Source organism: Mus musculus, chromosome 17 (assembly GCF_000001635.26).
Source record: "Mus musculus strain C57BL/6J chromosome 17, GRCm38.p6 C57BL/6J".
NCBI classification, from domain to species: domain Eukaryota; kingdom Metazoa; phylum Chordata; class Mammalia; order Rodentia; family Muridae; genus Mus; species Mus musculus.
In genome coordinates this window covers 43,530,315-43,551,808 of record NC_000083.6, presented here as the reverse complement: position 1 = coordinate 43,551,808, position 21,494 = coordinate 43,530,315, and the positions used below count along the sequence as shown (strand labels likewise).

Below are 21,494 nucleotides of genomic sequence, written 5' to 3'. Positions count from 1 at the left end.
AGGAAGGCAGGAGAAAGCATCTGGGAGATGCTATTATTTAAACATCTCTCTCACATCACATGTTTTATAAGTCATGTCAGCTAATTGTATTTAAGAGTCAGAGGGACAAGGTTAAAGACATTTCCTTTGAGTGGTGAGATAAAAGAAATATTGAAGTTAAGGAATTTGCTCAGGATCTCATTCACAGATGCTCCTGAATGCCAGAGGCTCAGGCAGGCCCAGCTACTCCAGGAGAGGCAGACATTACTCAAGTCCTAGCCGGCTACTGAACATCTGGCTTGCTTTACAGAATCTTGTGCTTGCCAGTGATCAGTTGCTTTTCAATTTCAATTTGTTTATCAAATGCTCTTAAGAACCTTGCGAGGACCATCACAGTTAAACTAAAGCAGAAGATGGAATTCCCGAAGAGTTTGGCTGGGAAGCAGTGAGGCAAGCCTGCCTCACCAGACTCCCAGGGACTGAGGCTGATTGTCTGTCTGCTTTCCTGGGGAGGAGGAGGGGTCAGTTTCCATGGTGCAAACACACTAACACTCCAACCATCTAAGGTGGCCTGCAGCAGAGCTCCTTGGAAGACAGTGAGTGTTTTAATCTTAGTTCTTTCTTTATTAGATAAATCATTTGTAATTTATCCATGTACTTCTGGCTTGTTTTAAAACCCAGGCTTATCTCCCTGAAATATTAGAAGTCAGATACACTTGATGAAATTCACAAAGATTCGTGCAAAGGGGAGCTTGCTAAATTTCAGTTATTGATAGGCTAATGAATTCCGATCAGTTCACATACCATAAATTGGATATGTTTAATGTGTCCAATTCAGTGGGTTGTAGAATTTTTGAGTTAGGAAACCATTGCTACCACAGTGTGACTATAACAGTCAGCACATTTTGCCCCACACCTAACCCCAGCCAATCCCAGGCAACATCTGACCCCATAAGTTTTCCTGTGCGGTGTATGTCATGTACATGGAATGGGACATACATGACCTTCCATGTCTGACTTTGTTCACATAGCATGTTTCATGTTCCACCCATAAAACAACTATTACTCTTCATTTATTTTTGTGTATGTTCCTAGGTGTTTGTGTGTGTGTGTGTGTGTGTGTGTGTGTGTGTGTAGGAAAAGAAGGAAAACATGGCTACTTTGTATAATGGAGGAGAAAGTTTACTATAGACACATGAGAAAGCACAGGCAGAGTCAGGGACCTCTGGGTGTGCTCAGCGAGTACATGACCCTGAGCTAGGCCATGTGGGAGCAGGGAAGGGAAAGGAAGAGGGGAAAGAGGGGAACCAGGTGCAGAAGCCAGGAGGCCAAAGGTACAAAGAACAGGTAACCAAAATGGCTGGGTTATACAGGGAAAAGCATCCCAGCTGAGCTGGAGAATCAGGATAGGGAGCAGGGTATGCCAGCCATACCCTGTAACGAGTAGGGGCTGTGGGATGCAGAGAGAACCTGGAGACAGGTCTGCTTTGATATGTTGAATAGAGACATTTAATAGATATTGAATAGAGTCACTTACTAGGTTTGAAACCTAACAGTGTCATATGTGAAAGTGTGTGACAGAGGTCAACCTTGTGTCTTGTGACTCAGGAGCCATGTATCCTGTTTTATGAGACAGAGTCTCTCACTGGCCTGTAGCTCACAAAGGAAGTTAGCCTGACTGGCCAATGCGCCACGGAGAGCTGTCTCCCAGTCTCCAGGCAGAATTAGAAATTAGAATTGGAAGTTAGAAACTATTACCCTGCCATGAATGGGCTAAATGGACTGAGGTCTTCACACGTAAATGGCAAACACTATGCCAACTGTGCTGTCTCGCCAGTCCTACTTCATTCTTGTCTAGTGCCAAATACTATTCTACTGCCTGGATACTGTATTTTTGTTATGTTATCTGTTGTCTAATATCTAGGAGATTTGTTTTTTTTTTGTTTTGTTTTGTTTTTGTCCCTTATGACTAATGCTCCATTAGTGTCCAAATCTTTTTTTTCCAAGACATGGTTCCTCTGTGTATTCCTAGCTGTCCTAGCTGTCCTGTCTACCAGTCACTCTGTAGACCAGGCTGGCCTTGAACTCACAGAGATCCTCCTACTTCTGCCTCCAGAGTATTGGGATTAAAGGTGTATGTCACCACTGTTCAGCTCATGTCCAAAATTTTATATCTATAAAATTTCTTCTTCTTTTTGATTGATACTCCATTTAAGGTCTCACTATGAAAGTATAGCAATCAAGTTCATGGGGATACTAGCACAAGAAGAGACCAAGTCTAGAAATAAAGCCACATGCTAATGTTCATGGTTTTACACAGTTGTTTATATATGAGACTATATAATGTAAAGATAAACAAATGCATATGTTCACAGTGGATCAGAGATACAAAGGCAAGATCAGAACTTTAAAACAGAATAAAAAAAATTACCTATGGGTATGTATTTGTTCCAGACTCCTCATGCATCACTGAACTGCCTGATATGTGTACTGAAGTCAGGAAGTCGGTGAACTCTCATGCTGTTTCTTTTAAGATTGTTTTGTTTATTCTGATGTTGTTGGTTTTTGTTTGTTTGTGTTTGTTTTTGTTTGCCCTCTGCTCCCTGCTTTCCGTTCATAGAGAAGCTGCTAGCCAGTCTGCTTGACTAAGACTCTTGTGAGAACTCATTACAAATGCAGAGTCTTGGGCCTTATATAACACCTCATTAGCCAGAAGCACAATTAAACAATTTCCCTGAGCGATTTGTGCGGATGGAGGTTTTCAATGTGTGATCACTAGGTCCAATGCCATACCTGTTTAGAAGACTTGTTGTCACCCTAAGTTATTGGGCCTTCCTGGGTTGATTCTAGGAGACTTTGAGGGCAAGCTTTCATATCTCTGTACACTCATGTTGATCTTTTGACCCCAGTCACCTCCTTGCCCAGCCCTACTATGCCCAGTCTCTGCTTCAGGCCCTGCTGATCACCGTGGTGAAAGTTCCTAAGTGTGTGCGAGGGGTGCAGTGAAGAAACCAGCCACTCCATGATGAGGGAGAAGGATTTTATTGGGGATAAGAGAGAGAAGTGTTCAGAGGCATCTTGGAGAGTCCTGAGTGGAGGGGAAAGGAAGCAGCCTGGGTAAGGCCAGGACTAAGGAAGCAGGAATAGTGGAGAAGAGCAAGAGAGAGAGGAGCAAGATTAGTTGGGTAGGGTGAAACCCCTTGGCATTAGAAAGAGAGCATGTATGTGTACATGCCTGTACATGTGTGTCTGTGTCGGTGTCTGGAGTAGCCTTGAGGCAGAGGTGAGAAAGGCAAGAAAGCTCTCTGGTCTGTGAGATACATAACGAATGGTGTGTGTGGGGCCCAAAGAACCTGAGGGCCAGCATAGACATTAATACACAACTACTAGTATATGCCAAAGGAGAGTGAGATGTCTTTTCTGCTGCTTCTCCTTTTGGCAGATGGGAAATAATTTCACAAGTTCCTGAGAAATACCACCTTTTATCTAACCACCAGAAATTCTCCTATAGTCCAGTATAGGCTGAGTCTAGAGTCTCTTTTTGGTCAAGTCAGAGCACTGTCTCTTTTTGGTGTGGGAAGTGGACTACCCTTTGGCCCTGATACTAAACTTTGCCACAGCCTTAAAGGTCTTAGATAGGGGTTTAAGAGGGACCTTGAGTTGGATTGTTGAGGAGTCATTTATTAGAAGAGAATTATTATTGCCATGGATGATGGACAGGTGGTAAGCACTGCGGCAGGATTCTGAGATCAGGCCCCAGCATGAGACAGACAACGTGGCGGGGTCTCTGAAGAAGAATCAGTCATGTGGCAGGAGTAGCAGACTTTTCTTGTATGGTTCTGAGGATAGAGGAGGTTTCAGGCCATAAGCCAATAGCCAGGCTCTCTCTGACTCATAGGCAGGAGGCAGAGAAGGGCAAGTGGCAGGATATGTGTCCACCTTTGATGTAAACACGCTGTCCCAGATGAGAGATCCAGACATCTGAAAAGCTAAGGACCTGCAGACAGCATCTGAGTGGTAGCCTGGAGGTATCTGGAAAAGGGAAGGGGTTTCTGCATGTATTGTGGCCGGAATGGCAGCAGCTGAATTTTCATGTTACATCCTTACAGAGGTCAACAGTGTACACCACAAAGTGCAAGTAGCTCACCAATGGTCAGCTGTTAAGGGAGGATTGCTGAACTCTGGGAGGAGTGAGGTCTCCTGAGGTCTCCTCTCAGCGTGGGAGTGAGAGGAAACCTTCACTCTCACTGGCCACTGTGCTTCCCGCTCAGGCTTGTCTTGTTTGTCTCAAGAATGCCTGTTGCTGGTAGGTGCTGGATACCAAGTAGATGGCACATCCACTCCAGGCAAATGGAAAAATAGGTGGGAACAGAATTGCCCCTCTTGTTGTATAAGTTGCTTTTAAGTGCCCGTGAAATCGTCTTCACTTGGTCCCTCAGCCTAAGAGTGATTTGCTTTGTGATGCTTTGCAGAAAAAAAAAATGTCACTGTCGGTCACCAAGATGACCCTTACTCACCTCTTTAGGATCAAACTCAGGCTTCTGACAGGACAGCTCCGTTTACCTCCCAGTCTTACTGACTGGCTCTTTTCTTGCTGTCCCGCGGGCATTGCGTTTTAATTATGTTTGATTCTTTGATTCACTGGCTCTAGGGCTACTCTCATATTTGATTATGCGGCAGATATCATGTCAGCAATGCTTGGTCCCTGTCCCAGAGTTTCAGGTTCAGTAGGTAGATATTGAGCCCAATAATTTGCATTTCTAATGAGCCTCTCTTGCTGCTGGCAATGACAGTGTGTAAGGCGAGTTCTGGCTCCTTCTCCAGTTCTCACGTTGAATCTTGAGATCTAGGGCCTCTCTAGTGGCTGCAGTTCAAGCAACTGCCTCCTCCAGTTTCCTACCTTACCTCCTCATGTGTCCACATCTGCTTTTCTTAAGATTTTAGATCTCAGGATCGTTTACACTCTTAAACATCATCCAAAAGCTTTTGTTTATTTGGATCATGTCCATTGATACTACCACCATGCAAAGTTAAAGGAATACTTCCCATTTTTAAAAGATTTCTTTTATTTTTTAATCCTTTGGAGGGGTCTTTGGGTTATAGCCGAATGTTAGAGACATATGATTTCCTGGAGATGAAATCATATGTGGCTATGAGCTGTCTGATGCAGGTCCTGGGAGTAGAACTCGGGTCTCCTGGAAGTATGCTTTTAACCATCCATCCATTTCATCAGCCCTCAGTTTGTTGGAGACAGTTCCTCAATTGAGGTTCCTTCCTTTTGTGCCATGTTGACAGAAATGGTATGTTTTAAAGTGTATTTTAGAAGTTTCATGAATTGAATTTCTCATAGGATTAAATAAAACTAAGAGCACAATATGAAATATTTTAATGAAAAGTAATTGTGTTCTCCACAATAACAAAGAACGTGAAGAATGGTGGTTGGCTGGCTCTGTCTAGTCTCTGACTCCCTTTAATAGCTAACTTAATTGGAGTCAGCTAGATCCTTATAGTATCTTTGGAGTTCACTGTCATGTTTTGATAAAAGTGTATAAATAAATGGCGAGCTGGGCATTGGTGGCACAAGTCTTTAATCCCAGCACTCAGGAGGCAAAGGCAGGCAGATTTCTGAGTTTGAGAGTTCGAGGCCAGCCTGGTTTACAGAGTGAGTTCCAGGAGAGCCAGGGCTAAACAGAGAAACCCTGTCTCAAAACAAACAAACAAACAAACAAACAAACAAAAAGAAATGGTGATTTTGGATGTTTGTGCAGTTGGATATGGAGAAGTATATATCGCCTTTTTGAATCATGCTGAGTTTTCTTCTCTGGATCTGCATCTGAACTACCCACTTTATGGTGATGTCTCAAAGATTTGTTGCTAGGTAACATCTGAAATGATGTCCATATACCGGCTACACTCCATTTGAACCAACTGGCCCACCTCCAGGGCTCTCTTTACTTGGGCTCCATTTTTTTAGCATCCCATGTTTGTCATATGGAGACACTGGTCCATGAGTGATGAGATTTCCTCATGTTGGCATGATTTTATTATTTTATGATTTTACTGGCATTATTTTATTGATTTTACTATTTTGTGATTTTATTGGCAAGTTTACTAAGCGGTATATCCGAGGGTATAAGACTCAATAAAAGTACTCTTAATTGTCACATGAAGTGTGTTCCCATGAGGCTGTGCGCTCCTGTAAGTGTGTGACTAGCAATTTGCTGACAGAATCTTTTTTTTGTGTCTCGTCTTTAAACCAAGGGGTAAAAGAGAGCAAAAGGAACAGGCCTGTGACATTTTAATACTACAACAAAAAACACTTTTCACTTTGTAAATCCCCCAAATCAAAAATCAAGGACCCCTAAAGGTTGGTAGATTACAGTATGAGAGCTGGCTGCTCATGACATAGGATTTTTGTGTATGTGTATATATGTATGTGTGGGAGTGTGTATGAGAAGAGTAGTGCATGTGTAGGTGTGTGTGTAGAGTATAGATGACAACATTAGGTGTTGGCTTATTCCCTGAGTCTCCCATCCTTTGTTTGAGATAGGGTTGTTTCACTGGCCTGGAACATCAGTCCAGAGAGCGAGGGAGTCTCAGGAATCATTTGTTTCTATTTCCCATACTGAGATTACAACGATGAGCCACCACTCCCAGCTTTTTAGGTGTGTTCTGAGGATCTGAACTTAGGTTCTCATGCTTGAGGATAAAAAGCACTTTACTGATGTGTCATCTCTCCAGTATGCCCGCATGGCATACTGTTAATAACAATTTCTAGCAGTTTTATTTGTGTGGTGGCAAGCTATGCTCCTCATGAGGTATGGCAACGTGGGACTATGAAAGGTAGCTTGGTCCCCAGTTGAACTAAGGCTTGAAGCCCGGGAAATCCTGAAGGGATGGTAGGCACTTCACCTGATTGCTGGGCACCAGGTCCCTGTCACTAGCCGCAGCCCCCCATAGATTTATGGCCATAAGTCATGTAAGGGCAACACCCTAAGCCACAAGTAGGGGACGTGACTTATGGTCACGTAGGCTCAAGACAGATCTCCATGCTAATGAGGTACCTAGAGGCCTGGAGAGCTCAGCCAATAAGCTTTCCTTCCCAGATGTTCCTCCTTGCCAAAAGTCAGGCCCATCCTGAGGAGTGGGGTACAGTTTTAGTCATTCACCTTCCACCATGACAATAAATGCCTTAAAACCATGGAATGCCTCTTTTCATTGGAATCTGCCATGGGGATTCGTGAAGAAGTACTTCACCTATAGAACCGCCGCCACCTAATCTCCTGTAGAAGGTCTCTCTACACCACCAGCCATGGCTGCCACCAAGCTCAAGCCTGCCACCACAGTCAAGCCAAAGACTCTCCCCATGGGACCAGCCGGAGTTCTCCCTCCTCCCCCGACCCCAGATCCATCCTGCAAGCCACCACTCCGTTATCAGCTCTTCTGTGGCTCCCAACAGTGCCTGGGTGTCCAAGAGCCTGAAAACCAGACAGCCCTGGCCTCCTCTCATGCCTGGGGACCTCCAAGCCAGCTCCAGCTGTCCCATGCCTCATAGTGCGCTTCCCCACCCCAGGCTGTGTCTTTATCTGCCCAGCACAGTCAACATTTCCCATGCCCTGCTTCCTCATGTGGGCTGTGCCCTGTGGCGGAGCAGACTTGGGACTCATAACCCTACATGGCAATAGCTTTTAATTTCCATTGAACATTGATGCTGGATCCAGTCATCCAGTGCAAACTGAATGTGCAAATTGCTGCTGTACCCACAGCATCTCTGGATGCTTCCAGGCATTAGAAAAACAAGATGCAGAATTCCACAGTCAAATTAAGGTAGCATAAAATGAAGGGAACTCTGAAAGAGGAGTAGAAAACCATACTGAAAGATGATGGATAGAGGACACATGGTAAAGTGCCAGGCTTTGACTTTAGAGATAATTCTGGGTAAGATGGGGCCATCAGTAGTTTTGAGTTGGAGAACAGTGAGTGCTATCAACACTTGCTGAGAGCTAGGGACCCACACAGCAGAACACACACACACACACACACACACACACACACACACACACACACACACTGCAACTTTAGATGCAAATCCACAAGACAGGAAAAGCAAGTCACTGATGCAGGAACCTAGGGAGCACTAACTAGGGGTGAAAAGTTAAGTGGCCTGCAATCCCTCTAGCAGATTCTGTCATGGAGGTGTCAAAAATAGCAGACATGACCAAGCTCCACCAGGCCGTGGCTGCAGGGGACTGCAATTCAGTGAAGAAGATTTTAAAGAAAGGTCTCTGTGACCCAAACTACAAAGATGCAGACTGGAACGACAGAACTCCACTTCACTGGGCTGCGATCAGAGGTGAGTGGATCCATGCCTAGTCCACATTCCGGAGGCCATCAGCTGGTGCCAGAGAGTGGGATGGACATTTCTAGAGCACTAGATGGAACATTTCAACCATGGCATTAACCTCTACTAGTGGTATAGCACCTGGACCATATTATTTAATGGTTTGCAACCCACCCCTCTAATTCTCCTATATAATGGAATCAGTAATGCTACCCTGGAGTTCTTTGAAGAGGAGTTAGATAATGTGTACACAGATGAGACTATAAACATGCTCCTCTCAGTCCTCTGCCATCATGACTTCATACGCAGAGTAGATGGAGATGAATCTTTGCCCCTCTCAGCACATTCCAGTTACACAGCAGGAAGTTAGTAACAGAAGTCCTTAGATATTGGGCTGGGGAGATAGATCCAGCTGTTAGGAGTGATCGTTGCTCCTATAAGGGCCAGAGTTTAGTTCCCAGCACCCACATCCACTTATAACTCCTGCTCCAGGAGAATCAACATCTTCTGCCTCTGGAGTCTCTGCACACATGTGTGTTATGCATGTGCGTGAGCACCTACACATACCTACACACACACACACACACACACACACACACACACACACACACACACCTACACACACACACACACACACACACACACACACATCTACACACACACACACACACATACACACACACACACACACACACACACAAATGTAAATGTCTTTAGTAATAAATACCACCAAAACCCGTTAAGTAAAGCAGTATTATATTCAACTTTGCTCTCTATATTTGTCTTCTCTCTTGGGAGAAGGACAATGAGGCAGAAAGTAGGACCAGCTGCAAAAGACTTAGGTTGGGACATTTTTGCAGAAATCTAAGTAGGGAGCACTGGTAGCTGTACCAGATGACATCTTAGGGGACGGGTGCTGTATTTTACCCATGGTGCTGGGTGCTTCATGTCTGGGATTTCAGCCATGCTCCTCAAGGACTCCATGAGAGCAGTGGTAACAGCCCTACTTTACAAACGAGCATTGAGAGCATTGTGCATAAGGGCATTTGCTTTCTGACCTACCTTCCTTTTCCTCCTCCTCCTCCTCCTTTCCCTCCTCCTCCCTCTTCCTCTTCCTCCTCCTCCTCTTCCTCCTCCTCCTCCTCCTCTTCCTCTTCCTCTTCCTCCTCCTCCTCCTCCTCCTCCTCCTCCTCCTCCTCCTCCTCCTCCTCTTCTTTTTCAAGACAGGATTTCTCTGTGTATTCCTGGCTGTCTAGGAACTTTCTCCATAGACCAGGCTGGCCACAGACTCAGAGATCCACTTGCCTGTGTCCCCTGAATGCGGGGACTAAGAGTATACACCACCACCACCACCACCACCACCACCACCACCACCACATGCCCAGGCACCTGTTTCTTATCCAAGATATCATTTATTGGTGGTTGATGCTGTCAGGATGTGACTCCACATATCTGATTAGAAAGCTTGTGCTTTTAAACTGTGTATCCTAAGAGTGCTCAAATTGCTGGTTCTAATTATTTTCATAGGGTGTGTGTGTATATGATGTGATGATGTGTATGTGTTTATCTCTCTCTCTCTCTCTCTCTGTGTGTGTGTGTGTGTGTGTGTGTGTGTGTGTGTGTGTGTGTGTGTGTGTGTGTGCTAGTGCGCATGCACCATGGTGTACATATGAAAGTCAGAGGACAACTTTCATGGCTTAGTTCTCTTGTATTTTGTGTAAATTCTGGTTCAAGTCATCAGGATTGCATAATGAGCTATCTCATCAACCCATGCCTTAAATTTTTTTTTAGTTAAAATTACTTATTTTAATGTTTTGTTATACTTTTATTGTGTAAAACACTTTTAAATTTAAAAACATTTTGATTACATTCTTTCCCTCCAAGTCCTTCCAGAGCTTCTCCTCGCCCTACCCAACTTCAAGTTCTTTCTCAAAAAAAAAAAAAAAATCACTACAATAACAACCACCCCCAAATCAAGAAAACAAATAAAATCACACCAAAAAAAAAAAAAAAACAGAACCACCAAACTGTAGCTGAATTAGCATGCACGCATGTGTGTGCACATGTACACACACACACAAACAAAATGAAACAAACAACAACAAACCCTACTGAGTCCCTTATATCGTTGGGTAACTGCTTCTGAATATGAGGACTGTCCTGGAGTGGTTGATATACCCAGTGTCCTTTTGAAGAAAACTGATTTTCCCTTCCCAGCAAGTATTCATGTCAGTTCAGTTGTTAACTTTTACTCTAGTGGCTAGGTTTTCATTCATTCATTCATTTAAAAAAAATGAAACAAAATAAAATATAATAAAAAAACCATCACATTGAGGTTGGGACAAGACTAACAGAGGGAGACGAGCCAAGAGAAAGCACAAGAGTCACTTGTTTGTACATTCAGGAATCCCATAAAAACGCTAAATTCAAAGCCATAATATGCGTGCAGGGGACCTGGTGCAGACCCATGTAGACTTCTGCATGCTGTGAGCTCATACGCACGCGCTTTGTTCATCCTGATGTAGGCAGCAGTGGTTCCCCCATTCCTTCTGGCTTTAACACTTGTTTTGCTTCCCCGCAGGGTTTCCTGATCTGTTAGGGAAGGGATTTGGTGATGACATCCCTGTTAGGGTTGAGTGTTCCAAGGTCTCTCTCTCTCCCAGTGTCTGAGTAATATCTGACTGTGGGTCTCTGTGTTTGTTCCCATCTGCTCCAGGAGGAAGCTTCTCTGATGATGGCTGGTTTAGACACTCATCTAGGAGTATAGCAGATTATCATTAGGACTCTTTACCAGTACATTTTTCTTTCTTTTTTAGACTAATATTAATGGGTTTTCCCCTAGGTCCCTGGGCTATATAGTCTCAGGCTCTTGGTCATCTAAGTACTGTTGGCTGTGTGTTCCATCCCATGGAGTGGGCCTGAAGACAAATCAGTTACTGGTTGGTTACTCTCACCAGCTTTGTGCCACCATTGCCTTAGCATGTCCTGCAGACAGGACATTGCTGTGGATAAAGGGTTTGTGGCTGCCATTGTGTGAAGAGTAACTTCCTATCCCAAACATGCTGAAGCATAGGGCGGGGTGCAGGCTCTGTGTAGGCACTGGTTCAGCATCTCCATCCTCAAGGGGTTATGTAGCTGTTGTCTTCAGCTGTGTTGTCAGTTCACAGAGAGCAACCGAAACCATTGGCAAGAGCCTGAGTTGTTTGGGGATTTCCATGGGATCCCTTTGCCCAATAATTAAACTCAGTGAATCTAATCCTGGTACTGGAAGTTTTGTTTGGTGACAAGAGACGGTCAGTTGGATTTCTGACTCCCCTACTCTTTTATTTGGCAGTTTCATTTAGATGGTGTGTGTGTGTGTGTGTGTGTGTGTGTGTGTGTGTACACTTCTACTGTATTAGGTTTGTATACTACCCCTCAAAATGTCCCTAATCTATCTCTCCTTGGATCCCTCTTACAACCCTCCTTCTTTCTCATTACCAACTTGGTCCTCCCAGTTCATCCCCCCCACATCCATCCATAACTATCTGTTCTATTTCCAAATGAGATCTGTCCGTACTTTCTAGTGTATTACTCCATAGCTAATCTCTGTGGTTCTATGGATTATAGCTCAGTTATCATTGATTTCCCAGCTGATATCCACATATAAGTGAATACATATACTATATTTGCCTTTCTGAGTCTGGGATATCCCACTCAGGATGACTTTTCTAGTTCCATCCATTTGATTGCAGATTTCATGACGTCAACTTTTTAGCAGCTGAGTAATATTCCACTTTGTAATCTTCATCCATTTTTCTTTAGAGAGACATCTAGGTTGTTTCCAACTTTTGGCTATTATGAATGGGGCAGAAAGGTCAAGAACTGTTTAGGGTACAGAATAAGTTTAAAGCCAATCTTCAAAACTCAAACTGGATCCTCTCTCACAAAAAAAGTAATGTGATTAAGGAATATAACTCAGTATTAGAAACTATGCATAGGGCATGTAGGCCCCTAGCTTTAATCCCAAATTCTACAAAATAAATAACTAAAACAAACAAACAAACAAGCAAACAAAGAATCTATGGCCATTGCAAAATCTGCAAGGATTGCTCGTGTAGGTGGGAGGAACTTGAGCAAGAGCTGGGATGGTGGACAGAAAGGAGGCTGTTCTAGAAAGAATACAGGGAGTTCATACAGAGCTTGGGGTCTCCTTGGAATAAGGATGGGGTGCTGCCTCCCAGGAAGAAGAGTGAGAAGGGAGAGGGATGATGAGAACGAGGCAGTGGTGTTGCAAAAGCTAGTTTCCTCCTGCTTCCACGCTCCTTAGGCTGCTTCTGGTCTCAGGCCACTGAGGACATTTTAAACTTAACTTTGCCTTCTTTCTCCATGGTATATCTAAGGACAAATGGAGGTGATCCATCTCCTGATACAATATGGAGCCAGACCCTGCTTGGTAACGGATGTGGGCTGGACGGCAGCTCATTTTGCAGCTGAGTCAGGCCATCTGAATGTACTCAAAGCTCTGCATGCACTTCCCTCTGCCATTGATGCTGCTGACTTCTTTGGAGACACACCCAAGAGGATTGCACAGATCTATGGTCAGAAAGACTGTGTGGACTTCCTGGAGATGTAAGTACTGTGTAGTCCCAGCTAAAGGAAGGAGCCTGTAATCAGGGGTTTTGTCAATTGACCAATCCCAGGTAAATGAAAGCGAAACAAACAAACAACCCTAACCCAGTGGTTTCCAACCTTCCTAATGCTGTGACCCTATGGTCTCTTTTTAAAGATTTATTTATTTTATGTATGTGAGTACACTGTCACTGTCTTTGGAAACATCAGATCCCATTACAGATGGTTGTGAGCCACCATGTGGTCACTGGGAATTGAACTCCAGACCTCTGGATGAGCAGTCAGTGCTCTTAACCACTGAGCCATCTCTCCAACCCAACATATAGCTCAGACTGGCAGTTGATTATAATTAAGTACAAAGTCTGCTCTCTGCAGTTATAGCCTTGGGAAGAATAGAAATAAAATTTATGAATTCATAATTTAGTTGGGTTAAGAAGTGGTTCATACAAGAAAAAGATGAACAGCCTGGTCTGAATTTTGTTGTTTGGAAAGGAAGATGAGAGAGACAGAAAACCTGGAAGCAATTCCAGCTTATGGTGGAGGACAGAGACAGTGGGCTGCCTTATATGAACTTCAAAATAGAGTTATTGTCAGAATGTTCAACTCACCCAGGATTGCGGTTTAAGCCTACAGTACCAGCTGCTTAAGAGGCCGACCAAGATAGATTGTAAATGCAAGGCCAGGACTCTCTAGGATACAGAGTGAGTTTGAGGACAGCCTGGGCAAATTAGTGAGACTGAAAGAAACACTAAAATGAAACTGGGCAGGCGGTGGTGGCGCACGCCTTTAATCCCAGCACTGAGGAGGCAGAGGCAAGCAGATCTCTGAGTTTGGGTTCAGCCTGGTCTACAGAGTGAGTTCCAGGATGGCCAGTAATACACAGAGAAATCCTGTCTCAAACAAACAAACAAACAAACAAGATACAGGAGAATGTGGTGGAAGGGTAGAATACATGCTTAGCCCCTGTGAGGCCATGGCTTCAATCTTTGGTGCTGCCATCCTCCCAAAAAGTTAAACTAGTAAAACCATTGCCTGGGATGTGATTGGCTAGCCATAGAAGTAACTCAAGAGACCCTGCTTTAGAAATGGATCATGACTGTTCCAAAGTATGGCTGAGGACATTAAACATGACCAGTTATAATGGGTTAGGCCATGAGAGGAGAGCAAGAGAGGAAGAGAAGAGAGAGAAAGCAAAGAAGACAGAGGGCCAGGAGGACTAAGAGCCAAGTATGAGCCAAGAGAGCTCATGGTCTAAATGTCAGGGTTTTATAGGAATAAACTGGATGGCCATGAGCAGGAGAAGTTAGAGTATGGGGCAGGGTGAGGAGAGGTGAGACTAGCCAGGATGCTAGCATGGATCCTTTAACAGGCATTGGCAATGCTGAGAGAGCCTAGGGCCAGCTGGTGCTTTGGTATATGAATAGGTACCACAGCCTGCCGTCTGTCCCGAGTTTCTTTGGGACCTGGCATTTCTACACTCTCTGTTCCTGGGCTTGGCTGGCTAAAGAAAACTTCAGAAGTAAGCAGATGAGTTGTCTGGGAACAAGGGATGTCTACTTCTAGCTAAGCCTCCAGAGTGGATTAAATCTTCCTTCTTATCTGAAGTCATGAAAGGATGGACACACTTCTTAGCCCCCATACTTCCAGATCCTACCAAGCCCCACACAAGTTCACCCTCCCCTTCCCTTCCTATCTGTGTCATGGTGTTCCTCCACGTAGGTCCTTCATGTCTCCCGCAAGAAAGCCACCCCTGTGTTCTTGCTTAGTCCTCGCTTCCTACTGTCTTGTTCACTGTTTCTGTTCTCTTCTTCCCACTCTTGCTTAGTCCTCGCTTCCTACTGTCTTGTTCACTGTTTCTGTTCTCTTCTTCCCACTCTTGCTTAGTCCTCGCTTCCTACTGTCTTGTTCACTGTTTCTGTTCTCTTCTTCCCACTCCTTTTATTGGCCTGTGAACATGTTCAAATAGATCTTATTAAAGAAATAAACAAAGAGCTAAACAATGCATGCGTGCCCACACACACACACACACACACACACACACACACACACACACACGCTTGCACACTTCTCTTCTCCCCTAGGCTACTCAGGAGATAATCTACAGAACTGTTTCTCTTTCCTCATCTCTGGCTAACTTTTCTCCATCTTTGTACTGACTCAGTTCTCATATGAATAATCAAACTTCCTGTTGCTAGCACAATGCTCCCTTCTCAATGCAAGGCCAGTTAATCTGTAAGTATTTCTCTTCTTTCCCTTCCCCCTCACTCCCTTCCTTCTTTCCTTCCTTTCTTCTCTCTCTCTCTCTCTCTCTCTCTCTCTCTCTCTCTCCTCTCTCTCTCTTTCTCTCTCTAAGGGTCTCACTATATAACCCAACTTGGCCTTCAATTCATGATCCCTCTACCTCAGTCTCCCAAGTGCTAGGATTACAAGCAGGTACCCCTTGCCCAGTTCCTCAGTATTTATCCTTGTGAGCCTTTCAAATGCTGAAATTCCAGTCTTGTCCTTGGCTTTCTATTGATCCCTACCCCATCCCCGCACCCACCCCTGCCCATGACACCCATTAATCTTAACCCTTCCTCATTGAGGCACGTGACATTTGGCCTGAGCATAACTAACAGAGTGGGTACTGTCAGGGAAAGTGGGCAGACAATGCTAAGCAGACGGAAACTTTAGTCAGCTGCATTCCCTGTGAATTCACATCTACTTGCCACCTCCCACCAGGAACTCTTTTCCTTCTGATATTAGAGAATTCAGAGGGATGATTTATGGATGAAGGTGTAATTATTGTGGTTGTGCAAAGAGCCATCAGATGGACGAGAGAGAAAACCCATTGATGAGGGTATAGCTACCGCGTTGAAAGTGTGCATAGGTATGGTGTTCGAGAGAAGACGTGGAGGGAGTGTGCAAGCATGAAGGCCCTGGCCAATCAGGTGATCACAGCCTAAATCGGTCAGGTGGGGGAACGTAGTGGGGGAAGAAGCCAACAATGAACTCATCATAGGATGGATGAGCTGAAACAGGCAGTCCAGTAAAGTTGCTCATAGGATACAAGATGCGGCCGTGGGTGTCCTGTAGTGGGGCTAGAGGTTTTGTAACTACTCTAGGCAAGGAGATCAGAGGCCATCTTCACAGTTTACATTGTGAGGAGGTGAGCCCCTAGGCTATTCCTAACTAATTTACTTATACATACAATGCATTCAATTAGCATTGTCTTCCTCATGCTTCGGCACTTTAAATTTATTTGATTCATTGATTGATTGAGACAAGGTTTCCTCTCTGTAGCCCAGGCTAGCCGGAGCTCACTATATATCAGAGGCGGGCCTTGAACCTGCAGCAAACTCTCCTAGGTCCTGGATTTGCACACTTACCTGGCTATACTTTAAAATGTTTAAGAATGTACATGTGTTCCTTTTATAATCAGGAGAATAAAAAAATGCAACATCATTTCTTCCTTATAACATGAAGATTGTTCTGGAAATTTGAGCATTTTAAGAATGAACAACCCCTCCTTCCAGTTGTCTTTGAGTCTGAGATTCATCACACCCAGGTGCCCCATGGCCACATGCTAGCTTTTCCTGTCTTCAGGTAGTTTCTCTGATATCAGAGAACTTCTAATCTTTAGAATCTAAAGTGTGCTCTTGGACCTGTGTGAACTCCTTCCTTCTCAATTAAACTGTGAACAGCCTGCGCTGTGTGTGGCCCTCGGGAAGAGAGGTCCCGGCCAATCCTGGCCAGGCTCCTCCTCCCGCCCTCGCCTGCTGCGCTTTCTTTGCAGAGCAGAACCGGAATGCAGGGACCACCGCCAGAGAGGGCTGTTGCTTGACGAGCGGGATCCAGATTGGGACCTCAAGAGAAGGGAACTAGAACTGTCGCTTCCAGCTCCGGATCAAAACAGCAACAAAAAGAAGAAGAGAATCCGAGGTTCCACCCGGTTTAACCATGCCCACCCCTGGAGAGTATGAGAAGGCGTAGCCCCAGGGCTCAGACTGGAGCCAGCTGGAATACTCAGCTGTCTTCACAGGAGTTGACTCAACCACTCTTCCTCAAGGTTTTACAGAAAGCCCCAGCCAGTCCTTTAGTCTGAAAGTCTTGCCAGAGTGTTCTCTATAGGAGCCGCTGTCGCCTTGATAAAATCAGATGCCCAGAGGAGTGACCCGGAGGGGACACTTAGGGGACAGACAACTGCTTGCATTTTGCTTTTGTGGTTTGCAGTGTTAACATGCCCTGCCTGTCAGCCCACCAACACACACTGGCACAGCTGATCAAGATCAAAGTAAGAGCTCTCCTGATTAAGTTGATTTTTGAGAGCCCACAGTCCCAGCCCTGAGGACTTTACCCATGATCACATCCAGCGAGGAGCAATGGCCTGGACAATGCTGCCACTCAATGAGAGGCAACAAAAAGAAAGGCCTGGCTGGAAGGAAATCTGCTCCACGCATCAACGAGCATCGGCAGAAAATGGTGAAGTGTGTGTGGGCTTGGTGCTCAAGTTTTTCAATGATAGATTTTACGAAAGTTGGATGAGATGTTACAAGAAAAATATAGCACCTAAATTGAGACATTAAAAATATATATTGAAGCTTTGAAGACTCCACGGGTATATGTTAAATGTCTTACTCACTACTTTTAATATTGATTTGCTGAAATATGACAGATGTTTTAGAGCTCAGTATAATATACTATTAAAACCAATTTTAGTACTTTCTACTTTTTATTTTTATTTCCTTTTAAGTATGAGAAGATCTTGTAGGGTGTTATATTTACATATATCACACTGAATAACTGGGGGAGGCATATGAACATGCCACATTTTGTGTGTGTGTGTGTGTGTGTGTGTGTGTGTGTGCTTGTGTGTGCGTCAGAGAACAACTTGTGAGAGTCAGTTCTTTTTCCACCATCTGGGTCCTGGGAATCAAACTCATTGGTCAGGCTTGGTGGTGAAGGCCCTCACCCACTGAGTCGTCTCACTGACTCTACTTTTAAAAGCTTATGCCTGCTAGAATGTCCCTATGCGGCTTACATCTAATTGCTGTTGACTCTGCTATACAATTCTGACATTTGAAGCCTCCAGTAGATGATTAATGGCCTGCTCTACTGTCTTTTTGATCAATTAGTTTCTCTGCTTGAATCAATAGCCTTAGATACTGCTATCTTTATTGCATACTAATAATTAATTATCTGTTGATTTGGACCATGTGTGTTTTGAAATTTTCAAACTTAAGACAAAAAAATCTTCAATCCTTTACAGGAAAGTGGTATAGCTATAGAAAACTTTCCTAGTGTTTCCATCTCTGAAGAAAAACATCCCCTCCCAATCCCAGCAGCCCAGGTAATGACTCCACAGCTAGGAGGGGGAGCCTCATGGGCCCCTCTCCCATTTGTGATGGAACACTGGCTGGCTTGATCATGGACCAGTCTTGTACAGATAATCATAGTTGCTATGGATTCATGGTTTAATGGCCAGAGTATCTTGCAGACAGAACTTTAGTGGCATTTCTTCCGATGCTTTGTTCTTACATATTTTCTGCTTCCTCTTCTATGATATTCCCTGAGTGGTGTGTGTGTGTGTGTGTGTGTGTGTACTTTGATATAAACTTCTCTTTCAGGGCTAAGCACTTAACAGTCATTTCTTTTCACCACTTTGGCCCATTGTGAGTCTCTACATTGATGTCTGTCCATTGTGTGCTTCTCTAATCAAAGTTGAGAGCAACATGTCCATTTAGCAAAACAACAGTAGCAGGTCACCCACTAAGGCCTATGACCTGCTTAGCTGTGGGCTTTCGACCAGGTTTGTAGTGCCAGGCAAGAATTCCTTCCTTTGGAGCAAGCCTCAAATCAAATCAGAAAGCAATTGGTTCTTCCTATAATAATCACATCACTATGGCACCAGCCCCTGGCAGGTCAGTATGTTAGCATGCAGGGTCTACCGCTGGGTAAGTCCGTTGATGACTTTTTTCCCCCTCCGCAGCTACTATAGCTCCTGCCGGCTCTGTTAAAGGTAGCCAATAGGGAGAAAACTCCAAGTTAGTTCCAGCCTGATTTCTGTACATCTTATGTACTCAGCAATAGGGTCTTACCATCTAGCTATGATGGACAACCAAGAGCAAAGTCTATTAATAGCCTGTGTTACGCCAGGAACCTGTGGGGCTTACTGACCAAAAACTCAAAGGGAACTAGTCTATGTCTGACAATGAATCTTTCTGTTAATAACCCCTATCTTCTGGGGGAGGCATTCAGAGAACCTCTACTCCACGTTTTCTCCTTTTTGTTTGATATAGAACTACAGTCTATGGAGTTTTCCCACACACATTCAGAGTGAGACTCCATAAATTAAACATCTCTGGAGACACCCTCACAGGCGCACATAAAGGTGCATCTCCTTGATGATTCTAAATCCCATCAAGTTGACAATGAAGGTTAACCATCAAGTAACCCTCAAAAGTGTTGGTAATACCATGAATTTGGACCTATGAACTATGCTGTGCTGTGGTAGTTTGAGTATGAATTTCCATCACACCCTCAGGCATGTGGATACATGGTCTTCATTTAGTGGCCCTGTTTGGCAAGGCATGGGAGGTGTGGCCTTGCTAGAGGAAGTACATCACTGAGAGCGGGCTTTGAGAGTTAAAAAGCTTGCACTATCCCCAGTGCACTCTCTCTGTTTCCTACTTGTGGTTCAAGATGTGAAGTCTCAGCTTCCTGCTTCGACAGCCATGCTTTCATTCTACCATCATTGACTCTACTTGGTACCATGAGCCTAAGCCTAAGACCTTTCCCTTCTGTAAGTTGCCTTGGCCAGGGTGTATTGTCACAGAAATAGAAACATAACTAACACAAGTGTCTTGTAGGTAGTGTTTTGTTATTTCAACTATAGAAAACTAATTGAGAGGCCTTTTTGATAAAAGCACTGATCCCAGAATGTGGCATTCTCTAGGTATTCATTGTCATGTTATAGAGTGTATTAGAAAGACTTAACAATACTTCTTCAATGATACCCTTTGATCCCTATGATTCTTGGGGTGAAGAATGACCACTGTAACACAAACCTGTTGGTTCCTGATTCAGATCAACTTTCAAGTCACCAAGAGGACAGAGTACTTTGTGTACGTCCATCTCCCAAGGCATAGTTGTTATGGCCCATTTGGGTCAACAACCCAATTATATGCAAATCTTCCTTTGATCATGCATGGTTTTTCTATTTTTCCCCTTTTCCATTTTCACACCTGTGTATATGGTGGGCATGTGTGCTTTGGTGCATATGTGCATGTGGGTGGACACACCGATATCTGGGTGCATGTGCCTGTGTAGGACCAAGGTTGATTTCAGACATCATCACATCATCTCCCATCGCGTTTCTATGTTATTCACTGAGGCAAAGGTCTCAAGATAGTTGTGGTGCTTTGAATGAAAATGGCTCTCTTAGACTCATAGGGAGTCACATGATTGGAGGCATGTACTTGTTGGAGGAAGTGAGTCACAGGAAGTGGGCTTTGCTCAAGCCAGGCCCAGTGTTTCACTCTTCCTGTTGCTTGCTGATCCAGATGTAGAACTCTCAGCTATGTCTGCAGTACTGGGGACTTTCGTCAACCAGTGCAGATTGTGTCTGCTGGACCTCGGATCTGAGAACCTAAAAGAATGGGGTGGACTACAGTCTGATGCTGTAGAGAACCTTACTTCAGCCTCAGTGTACTTTTATATACGAAATACACGAATGTCGCAACAAAGCAATAGTCCAAGGAAGATTGAGTTCAGAAAAACAAGGTGTAAATAAATAACAGTAAGCACATACTAAATATTTACAGTACAATACTTTCCAAGAATTTTCTCAGGACAGGTCAATTTAAACACAATACCTGGCAAGCACTAAAGATTATATCTGGGAAAGCATGAAAGCAAGGCAGGAGGCCATATCCAAATTCAGAGTACAATAACGAGATTGGTTTCTATAACTATGATCAGACATCCAACAAGAATAAACATGTCTTCTAAATTGAATGTAAGTGTTTGTCACAGGAGGCATGAAATCATACCCGAGAGCAATCCAGGGAACAAAATGACCTGAGGTAAAAGGCCCTCTGCTTTTTCTCCTGGAGCCTCCCTCACTGCTTGCTCCCCAAGGCACTGTTCACTATTCTTTTGACCATGTTCCAACTGGCACCATGTGGGCCTGTGTGCCGCCAAGCTTCCCACCATGATAATAATGGACTAAGCCTCTGAACTGTAAGTCAGCTCCAATGAGATGTTTCCCTATAAGAATTGCCATGGCCATGGTGTCTTCACAACAGTAAAAACCCTAAGACACTAGTATAGCCAGTCTTCCAGCTAGCTTGCTCTGAGGAATCCCCTGCCCCCAACTTCCAAGGCTGGAATTACAAAGGAGCCATGGCACCTGCCTGGCATTTACACGAGCCCTGAGGATCCAAACGCCAATTTGTATGCGTGCATGGTGAACACTTTTAACCACCAAGCCGCTTTCCCAGCCCTTTTCCATCTCCTTCCCTTTTAATTTGTTATTTTATGTGTGTGGGTATATGTTTATGGGAATCAAGAAGAGCAACGGTAT

The 21,494-nt window shown here is 44.3% G+C and overlaps 1 protein-coding gene across 3 annotated transcripts; it reads left to right on the top strand.

Moving 5' to 3' along the window:
• Nucleotides 1-527: 527 nt before the first annotated feature.
• Nucleotides 528-17,636, top strand: Ankrd66 (ankyrin repeat domain 66). 3 transcript variants are annotated; one of them, XM_006523377.2, is made up of 4 exons: nucleotides 528-575; nucleotides 8,162-8,332; nucleotides 12,703-12,931; nucleotides 16,707-17,636. In XM_006523377.2, the coding sequence occupies exons 2-4, from the start codon at nucleotides 8,170-8,172 to the stop codon at nucleotides 16,891-16,893; spliced, it is 579 nt and encodes a 192-aa protein (XP_006523440.1). In that variant the 5' UTR covers nucleotides 528-575; nucleotides 8,162-8,169; the 3' UTR covers nucleotides 16,894-17,636. The 3 variants fall into 3 exon arrangements, with proteins under 3 accessions (XP_006523440.1, XP_006523441.1, NP_001241882.1); XM_006523378.2 differs by having other exon boundaries at nucleotides 531-575; nucleotides 8,159-8,332; NM_001254953.1 differs by lacking the exon at nucleotides 528-575 and having other exon boundaries at nucleotides 8,170-8,332; nucleotides 16,707-17,635.
• The last annotated feature ends 3,858 nt before the right edge of the window (nucleotides 17,637-21,494 follow it).

What these genes read in the sequence shown, in the direction of transcription:
- Ankrd66 (XM_006523377.2), top strand. Translation starts at nt 8,170, where the DNA reads ATGGAGGTGTCAAAAATAGCAGACATGACCAAGCTCCACCAGGCCGTG. An exon ending in TCACTGGGCTGCGATCAGAG is followed by an intron (nt 8,333 to 12,702) that starts GTGAGTGGATCC and finishes GGTATATCTAAG; the next exon opens with GACAAATGGAGGTGATCCAT. An exon ending in TGTGTGGACTTCCTGGAGAT is followed by an intron (nt 12,932 to 16,706) that starts GTAAGTACTGTG and finishes CTTTCTTTGCAG; the next exon opens with AGCAGAACCGGAATGCAGGG.